This window comes from Triplophysa dalaica, chromosome 19, assembly GCF_015846415.1.
Source record: "Triplophysa dalaica isolate WHDGS20190420 chromosome 19, ASM1584641v1, whole genome shotgun sequence".
NCBI lineage: Eukaryota > Metazoa > Chordata > Actinopteri > Cypriniformes > Nemacheilidae > Triplophysa > Triplophysa dalaica.
Window position 1 is genome coordinate 2,382,118 of NC_079560.1, and position 10,050 is coordinate 2,392,167.

At 36.3% G+C, this 10,050-nt stretch overlaps 1 protein-coding gene across 1 annotated transcript; it reads left to right on the forward strand.

Annotated features, from left to right (window-relative positions):
• Nucleotides 1-4,063: 4,063 nt before the first annotated feature.
• LOC130407581 (urokinase plasminogen activator surface receptor-like) lies at nt 4,064-6,999 on the forward strand. The gene is made up of 5 exons (XM_056730618.1): nt 4,064-4,166; nt 4,262-4,378; nt 5,019-5,162; nt 5,244-5,354; nt 5,469-6,999. Exons 1-5 carry the CDS (start codon nt 4,118-4,120, stop codon nt 5,663-5,665), a joined length of 618 nt encoding a protein of 205 aa, XP_056586596.1. The 5' UTR covers nt 4,064-4,117; the 3' UTR covers nt 5,666-6,999.
• Nucleotides 7,000-10,050: the final 3,051 nt, after the last annotated feature.

A 10,050-nucleotide genomic window follows, 5' to 3' on the forward strand; every position in this document is an offset into this window, starting at 1 on the left:
GCTCATTCATGGGCTTGCTCTTACAGGAGAATGGACAATAAAACCAATAGCCAAACAAGTACCAACTGTCAACTAGACTTTGAAAAGAAATTACACAGCAGGGTTGGTTGTAACACCAAACTAACCCCAATGTGTGAAAAAAAGTGTTCAAGACAACACGCCTCTACCTTACTGCTGGATTTAAACGGCACAGTTTTTTGCACCAACTTTTATTTAAAAATAAAGTAAATCTGGCATTTGCTTCAGAAAACATTCTTACTCTTAGGTTTAAATCCTAAAGTTGCCATCAGATTATTTAGTACATTTGTATTGAATTTTTTGTATTTTCATGAATATATACTAGTGCGGTTGTATTGTGACTCTGCAAAATGCTTTCTTATGTGCTCAAAAAAATACTGTTCTACATAAACAAAATAAAAACAATAAAGTTATTAACATAACTATTTAAGCATGAGCTAAACAAAGGATTATAAGTAACAGAAAATTGTTAGTCAGATGAAGGTCCTCAGGGGTTAACCGTACTTTGGTTTCGTTTTCCGGGAAAAAACATTTGTGAGAGAGCTTCCTCTGTCACAGTCCTCATTCAAACATCACATTAAACATCTACTGGTGGTCCCTGTGCAGTAAACAAGCGGTAACTCTTCTATAGTAACTATGAACTATTGCACAGGAATACAAATTTAAAAGTGCAACAAAAACACCCTGAAGGTCTGTGAACTCAACAGAAAACATGCATCGAAACATCTCCCCAATTAGAGAATTGAAATGAACAGGTAGCGTGACATGCCCCTATCCACAAAAACCACAATGAGATCAAATGAAGAAAACATAAAATTACAGTACACACAGGTTCTCAAGAATCAACATGATCAGTGTGTTTATGTGTTATATGTCTGCTTATTAGTCCAATTTTTAGGAAACATCTAGTGATAGAGAGTGAAAAAGCCTAAAATCATCCAGATAAACAGATGTCAGCAGGGCTTTATGTCAAAACCATGTTCTCTGTGTTTAAAGTTTAATGTTTTTTTAGGTTTCATTTTCTCTTAGACTTGTCTTCTTTACCAATTCATGCAAATCTTTGAGGTGTGTTAGGCAAAGGTGATAAAACAAATTCAACCATGTTGACCAAATTGATGTGTAGTATGAAAAAATAACAGCAAGAACATTACTTTAGTTTACTATAACTATTTGAAGGTTTGTTAATTGAAATTAAATAAAATTGAAAAAACTTAAGCTAAATGAAAATTAGAAATGTTGCCATAGCAATAAACTGGTGAACTACATATTCCCGTAGAAGTATAAAATAAACACGTAGAATGATTTTATAGCTCAAAAAATGACGTTACGTTGATTTTCCCATGCCTGGTAGGATAATCTGATAGGTTGAATGAAGTTTCAGGACACATATAACATTTTTATACTGCACAGAAGCTCTAGTTATCTACGACCTTTACCTGATGCTCCTGTGTGTGCGAGTGTGTGCCTTAATACCTATTCTACATGTTTCTTTTATGCTGGTAGGATAATCTTACAGGGTATTTACGCTTTACATTTATTTTATGTGTTTATTTTAAGATGGTAGGACTATTTGACAGGGTATTTTGCATTGTAAAATCATCCTACCCGTTTATTTTGTCGATGTGGTTAAGATTATAATAAATTTTGCCCTGCGGATACGAAAATCTAACTGGGTAGGACAATTCGACAACGGTCATTCACTGTGAGCGTGACATTTTGTCTTGCCGACGCAGCTCTTCTCTCCCTTGGTTTATCTGTGCAGCGACCGGCAGAAAACAGGAGCACATTCAACAAAACAGCGTTTCCTAAATACTGTCACTGTTACCGACTGCCTGGGCATATGAACATTAAAGATTACGTTCCCCGCGATCGCATTTTGCAAACTTTAGTTAGTGTGTAATGCTGCTGTCAGAGCATAAATAATACCTGCAAAATATTAAAACTCTAATGCAGTGCCAAGCGAGATATTGTCTTTAACAGAATTTCCTTTTCAAGGACTACAGAGAACGGCTGGATCGGACTACAGCCCTCAACTTCCTGGGTACATGATGTCACTATTCCGAGTGCTTTTAATATCCTCCATCCACAGGAATATGCCAAAAAAGGGGGGAGGCCTTCCTTAGAAAAGAGGAATAGCCTCTGGAGTAGTGTTCAGTTATCAGAGATTGTAAACATTGAACTGAGCTACGCGCTAAACTACTTTCACTTTCATCACAGTCCTACAGATGATAAAAAGAATTCAGCTACACACATTCTAAGATAAGCAACTGTCAAATAACAGCTGCCATGACTTTAACATCGGCTGTGAAACCTGTTCTGTGTAATACACTGATATTGTGTGTGCGCTTACCTCTTAAACACTTCTATGAAACGTCCATTGAAGTCCTGCTTGCAAATGTCTCCTGGTCGATCTGCTTGCTTTATTATCCAACTCGTGTCCAGTATAAAAAAGCGAAACTAACAAATCTGTTATTAGTATTAATTCGTATTACCAGTCTGACACCAATCGGTCAGGGGTCATTCCCTTCGCCATAGTAGGAAAAAAACATGATATATGTCAATGATATACGTCCTTTACACTTTGAATAATCCGCATGTTTTTAACTGATAAAGTGAAGTTGACGCCATTGTAACTGTTTATTGCTCAAAGCCAAAGTTTATGAATAAACGTCAGAGGGGCACTGACCAATGACAACGGCCTGAGAAGCGGAAGCCAATCACAAAAGACATTTTCAGCTTTCTTTTCAGGAATTTTAAGAACTTGATATTTTGACTCTCTGTATTACAGTATCACAAGCGTAAAGGGGGGGCTCGGAGACTTAGAGGATTAGAAATTCTGCTACACAGAAGTTTATGCACATTAGGGGTGGTCGATGTGGACAAAAAATAACATCTAGATATTTTTGGCGATTTTAACGATAAAGATATCGTTGTACAGGCTCCGACTGATGACCGGCAGCTCGCCTCGAGATCCAGTCTGCCACCCACACGGGAAACATCACGAACCTCTACCAGATCACCACGAACTCTGCTAGCACACCACACTTCTACACCTCCCGGACCGAAGTCCCGGAATCACGGACCCTCGGGAAAAGCCCAACGGCCACGGGAGCACTTGTTATTTTAAATAAATTTCCCCTCCGGGGTGTGTGTTTTGAGATCTGGTGTACGTGTTGTTTCTCCACCCGTGACACACGGGTAAATGAGTTGAACGTGATTTCAATATTTATTTGGAATTACAAAAAAAAGATTATGAAATATAGCCTTCACACTGCATTGCATTTAATTAAATCTGCCATCCCACATACATTTTTTTACATGAGACATCACAAAACCTGTCAAGGCACGTTTCTGTATGAAACCGCTTCTTTCTAGAATATGCAGGATGCTCACCTAAACCTTGAATCCTATTAAATCTGTACAAGCGGCCATGGTTGTTTTTACTTTGTTATATTGGACAGTGGTTTGGTGGTTTGGCAGCATGAAAGTAAATTTCTAATGTTTAAATCAACAAATCTAACCTCATATTATCTAAATCACTTGTTTCCTTCAACACATTGAAACATGTCAGCCACTCCTAATATGTTGTAACAGGAATCCCCAATGTGTGAAAAATGGGTTCAAAACAACTCTCCTCTACCTTACTGCTTGATTTAAACAGCAGAGTTTGAAAATAAATAAATGAAATTTAGCCTTGACTGCAGAAAACAGTTCAACTTTTAGGTTTAAATCTGAAGGTTTCATTCAAATCTCTGCATTAGTATTACCCATTCATGAATGTTCTACATGAACAAAATGTAACAACATAAAAACAATAACGTTACTGAGATAACTATTTAAGCACGATCTAAAAAAAGGAAATATAGTAAATTATAGTAGTAAAGTAGTAGTAAAGTATAGTAGTATCCTCAGGGGTAAACAGTACTTAGGTTTCGTTTTCTGGGAAAGAACATTTGTGAAAGGGCTTCAAATTGTTTTTTTTTAAAGCCACCCCCCATATTAAAGTTTCATTTCATCAATAAAGCTCCACCCTCTTTTGATCGTCCATAAAAGAGCATCGAAGAGCTTGTCATGTTATTCACCACCTGACTGACCAAACATGCAGCTGAACATCTTCACCGTTCTCATTTTCGCTCTTTTTGCTGAAGGTACAGTACAAATTACAAAAGCATATTTATTGTTTCTTATAAATGATTTTTTAGCTACAAAACAGATTTTTTCTTCGTCATTCTGTTTCCTATAGGACACTCGCTCAAATGTTATCAGTGCACAGGTCTGCTGGGTCCTTGTGAGAAGAAAGAGACGACGTGTCCCTCTGGAGATGCTGTATGTGCAAGTCAAATGACGGTACAATTCAACGGTGAGTTGAGTGTTATAGAGCATCTTGTGTTGTATTGTTGAATACTTTAGTGATAAAACATTGATGGATTGATTAAAGGATATTAAGAGTTTTTAAGAAGCATCCTGTGTGAATATTATGTGAGAGATGACTCAAAATTTTGACTTGAGAGTACAGACACACCTCTGTGTTTTATTTACATATTCACATATTTACTCTGTTGAGATTTCTGCAAACACAGAACCCAAAAAAACAACTAATGAGAAAATGCAAATGATGATTAAAATAAATGCATGAGTTAATAATTGATAAGTAAATAAGACACAGATATGTGTTTGTAGTTAAGAATTACAGAAGTTTCAGTAATTGTAGGAAGTGAATTGTCAGTATTCGTCTATTCTTGTCTTATGTCAATGTGTGTTATATTTGGCTAAAATCTCAATTATATTTAACTTCTGCGTCAAGCGTTTCTGCATTATTCCTGCTACACACATAAAACCCTGACAGCCGTATATCCTGAAGGCAATCTGAAGATTATTCCTATTGAAGCAAAATAAATGTAATGCACATTTAGATTGTGAATAATAAGATTCGCAGGAATGAAATCAGCATAAATAATGACAAAATCTGCAAAGTGAACCAACCCTTTAAACATTTTTAGGAGCCGCTTCAACAAACATACCGATAAAAAGCTGTCTAGAGCCAAAGATGTGTTTTGATGGATCTGTCAACTACGGCATTATAAGAACAACAACAACTACACAGTGCTGTAACACAGACCTCTGTAATAGCAGAGATGTTTCAGGTATTGTCTTATATACAACACTATACACACTGCACACATACAGTAGACTAGAACTATGATCAAGATTTATTTATTCTACAGATTCCAGCTCTAACAACCTGAATGGAAAACAATGTTATTACTGTGAAAAGGACAGTTGCTTTAATAAATTAAGCTGCTTAGGATCTGAAGACCACTGCATTAAAACAAAAGGTGAATATTTCTTAACAGAATAAGAACATTTTCTTGAGTAGATAATTGTCTTTATAAGTGAAATACATTATTGTTCGCTCATTTATGACTCAATTTCCGTTTTCTTTTCATTAGTAAATTCTGAATCATTGTCAGTGACTATTAAGGGATGTGCATCTAAATCCATGTGTGATGCCGCATCACAAATGTCTCAAGTTTATGCAGACGTCTCATGCTGTGAGGGGAATCTGTGTAACAGCGCTAAGAGCATCACTCAGAACCTCCTCATTCTCCTCTCTGGGCCGTTCCTCTCCTACATCACTTTTCACTGAATTCAGCAGAACATCACACTCGCCGAATGCGACACATTTATACTTTGTGGTAGGACTTATAAAAAAATTTGAAACAATTTCCGTTGTTTGGATTTAGTAAACTACACTGATCTGCACAAATAAAAGCAAATAATAAAATGACATCAAATGAAATACATGATCGATGAGATAACAAAATATTTTCCTTTTCGTGTTGACATAACAACTTGTGTACAAGAAGATAGAATACTATTCAAATTCAACGGCAGGAGTTAGAAAGAGTCTAGGCGAGTTTGAGAATTGAAATGAACAGGTAGCGTGACATGCCCTTATCCACAAAAACCACAATGAGATCAAATGAAGAAAACATGAACCAGATTAGAGTAAACAAAGGTTCACAATAATTAACATGATCAGTGTGTTTATGTGTTATATGTCTGCTTATTAGTCAAATTTTTAGGAAACATCTAGTGATAGAGAGTGAAAAAGCCTAAAATCATCCAGATAAACAGATGTCAGCAGGGCATTATTGTCAAAACCATGTTCTCGGTGTTTAATGTTTAATGTTTTTTTAGGTTTCATTTTCTATGAAAGTGCCACCCTAGACTTGTCTTCTTCACCAATTCATGCAAATCTTTGAGGTGTGTTAGGCAAAGATGATAAAACAAATTCAACAATTTTGACCAAAGTGATGTGTAGTATAAACAAACACCAGCAAGAACATTACTTTAGTTCACTAAAACTATTTGAAGGTTTGTTAATTGAAATTAAATAAATGGGAAAAAACTTAAGCTAAATGAAAATGTCAGCAGGGGTTTATTGTCAAAACCATTTCCATTTCAGTTTTTAGGTTTTGCTTCCTCTGAAAAGTGCCCTACCTTGTTAGTTTCTTTACAGACACAGCAATTCATACTAACCTTGTGGTGTGTTAGGCAATGGTGCTCACTCTCAAGACCACTCACAAGACTACTCTCTTTAATTATACATATGTTTTCAGTGGTGTGTGTCACTAAATCCGTAAACAACCAAACAGACACATAGGTAGACATTTCTGTGCAATGTAGAAGTATACAGTTAATGAAATAAAGAATGCACCGCACGCGCCAGTGCTCCTGGCAGCGATGTATCTGACTGCGGAGGAGGTTACATTCCCCCGTTAAAATATATAGTGAGAGAGGCACGTTTTGCACTTTAATGTGTTAAAAAATTGCACTTTGTTTGAACTGTTCGTAAAAATGTTAACATAAAAGACGGTGAAGTTATGGTTTATATGTTGTATTGATAGTCCCATTTTCATTTGTCTTCCCCATTGTGGGTGTTTCAGTTTTTTTTGTAATAAAGTCTTCTGTTTCCTGTTTTCTTTGCTTCGCTGTCTGCACCTGGGTCCTCATGTGCAATTCATGACACTTTTAGACTGTAAATCTTATTATATTTGTATTGTCATTGGGTTGAATGTCTGTACTAGAAGCTTCCAACACTACCAATACCCATAAGCCCTTACACATGAAAGTTTCGATAATAACTTAGTTATCGACTTTGAGAAAACAAATTAGCTTGTTCAAGTTATTACATTCAACTTATTTAGATCTTCATTTCAATGTGTTTATTGTGTTCATTCTGCAAACAGTATTCTTGCGTGTTAAGTCTTTTAATTCAATTAAAATGCTATAACTTCTAATTAAGGTCCTCTGGGGTTAACAGAACTTTGATTTTCTTAAATGTACCCTATACCATTGATTTTATTTCCTTTGGGGTGTATTAATACAGCTTTTGAGGTAGGCAGGTTTTTAATAAACTGGGTAAACAGACTGCAGGTTTATTTCCTTGAAGGAAGAAATAAAAATACTAAATCCTGCTTTACAAATTGTTCATGAATAATGTTATCAGTCCATTACATTTAACTTTTACGCAATTGGCTGACGCTTTTCTCTAAAGCGACTTACATTGCAATATCCTATACAGTTATGCATCGGTATGTGCAAGGGCGTAGATTTGGTTTGAACATTGGGGGGGTTGAACGTCCCAGATAGCACACGAACATCACGGAGATGTCTATTTGATGTGTGTGTTTACATCTGGAAGACGTATTTTTTAGAGTGTTTGCTCATCTGCAATAGGTCTCTAGGACGTTTCCTGTTAGATGATGTCTTTAAGATGTAATGATTTAGAATGTATGTTAAACTGACATCTTATAGATGTCTATCAGTAGTTAGTAAACAGCAAATGCTTTCCAGATGAAGTGATCTTTAACAGACATCTTGCAGACGTGCGTGTGTTATCTGGGGTTGTATGGTGCCTGTTATTTTATTTTTATTTTTATTTTTTAATGCGTATTGTTATGAAATTCATAACGTCATAACGTCATAACATCGTAACGTTATGAATTTCGTGTATAATCCTCATTCATAAAATTCTAACATAGAAGAGATTATAAAAATAAATAAATTAAATATTGAAAGCGCCAGTAGACGGCAGCGATTCACTGTTTTAATGAGTGAGCCACTTAAATTATTCATTCTTCCAATTCGTTCAAAAGTCAGATTATTTTAGGAAGTAAACAGACATCAATGTGAATACTTTTGTCATTGATAATTACAGACACTATTGAAAAATGAACTAGCAAAGCAGATGGCTGCTTTGCTAACGTGTTATACTGATAGTTAGGCCTATATATAAATACATTGCAATGGATTAGCTAGCTAACATATATGGTGTGTACTTAGCTATTATTACACAATATTGTCATACCTCATTCTCAGTACATGCTTTATTTTTTTTTGCATCCCTCTCTGACCAGCAGTTAAATATAGTCCGCTGTGCAGCGCTTCTCTTCATTTTTGGTGTACGTTAAGTAGGGGTGGGCGGATCGATCCTGAAATATCTATACTTCCGATGCTGAGGCTGTATCGAAAAGGATCGATCCTAACATTAAAACATCGATACTAATGTGTTTTTTACGGTGGCCGCTGGGTGTCACTGCGCTGCAACAGAAGAAAACACATGCAAACACAAAAAAACACAAGCAAATTCAGAAAGCATTCGCGTTAGTTTGACGACACATGCCCTGCAAATACTCGCAACACAAGCAAACACAGAAACGCGCTGCAAGTTTTCGCAACACAAACAAACACAGAAACGCGCTGCAAATTCTCGCAACACAAACAAACACAGAAACGCGCTGCAAACTGCACACACGACAACGGAAGTGTTTCCGGGGGACCGCAAAAACTGATGCACCTGATTGGGACGCGCTTCACTTTGACTATTCAAATTCGTTAGTGGAGTTGTCAGCCACATTGAAGGTAGTTGCTTTATAACTTTATTTTAACTTTCTTAACGTACGTCCGTAGGATATTATTAGCCTGTCGATTTGAACAGTTTAACAAAAACTATGAGACGTAGTAATTGCTCGACTTACTTAAACAAGTGTCACGTTAAAAACATTTAATGGTTTAATGATTAATGATTAAAAATGTATTGTAGTCGACATAGTCAGTGTGGCTGACAACTCCACTAACGAATTTGAACAGTCAAAATGAAGCGCATGAAGTGCATCAGTTTTTGCGGTCCCCCGGAAACACTTCCGTTGTCGTGTGTGCAGTTTGCAGCGCGTTTCTGTGTTTGTTTGTGTTGCGAGAATTTGCAGCGCGTTTCTGTGTTTGTTTGTGTTGCGAAAATTTGCAGCGCGTTTCTGTGTTTGCTTGTGTTGCGAGTATTTGCAGGGCATGTGTCGTCAAACTAACGCGAATGCTTTCTGAATTTGCTTGTGTTTTTTTGTGTTTGCATGTGTTTTCTTCTGTTGCAGCGCATTGACACCCAGCGGCCACGGTAGTTTTTACTACAGATTTGATTTATTTAAAAATTAAGCTAATAAATGTATAATAAAGAAGAACTATTTATTTCCCATACACCTAGTTTTGCACACATTGCTCCACCCTGCCCTGCTGTATTTTGTAGTCCGCTATCACGTGACTCAGCAGCACCAAGCGCAAGCACGCAGACGCAGCTGCAACCAGTGAAAAGAATAAAAACTGCGGACTGCGATGTGTGGCAGTGGGCTTTTGGGGGTAAAAAGGCTAATATTAAAAGTACTTTATTATTTATACACTTTATTGAATTTGTTTCTCAAACAGTTGTGTGCACTTTGTTCATAAATTAACTTAAAAATGTAATGAAAGGGCAATTTAATTCGTAATATTATTGTGTCTAAACACTGAACAAAAAGGGAAAAGCAGTTTTAAAAGCTTTGTTCCTCATTAATAATTTTGTGCACTTTGTTTTTTTTCAAAGCTAGAGAAGTAGTTCTAGGATAGGGACAAATTGTTTTGTTATATATCAGTTTTCTGTTCTGTTGATCTGTTACTGTTAGCATTTTCCGATAATAATTTGGTGCAAAGTTCATGCTT

Bases quoted from the DNA above. Each gene is read 5' to 3' on its own strand.
- LOC130407581 (XM_056730618.1), top strand. From the start codon at position 4,118: ATGCAGCTGAACATCTTCACCGTTCTCATTTTCGCTCTTTTTGCTGAA. The intron at 4,379-5,018 runs GTGAGTTGAGTG...AAACATTTTTAG, and splicing joins AATGACGGTACAATTCAACG to GAGCCGCTTCAACAAACATA. The intron at 5,163-5,243 runs GTATTGTCTTAT...TTTATTCTACAG, and splicing joins TAATAGCAGAGATGTTTCAG to ATTCCAGCTCTAACAACCTG.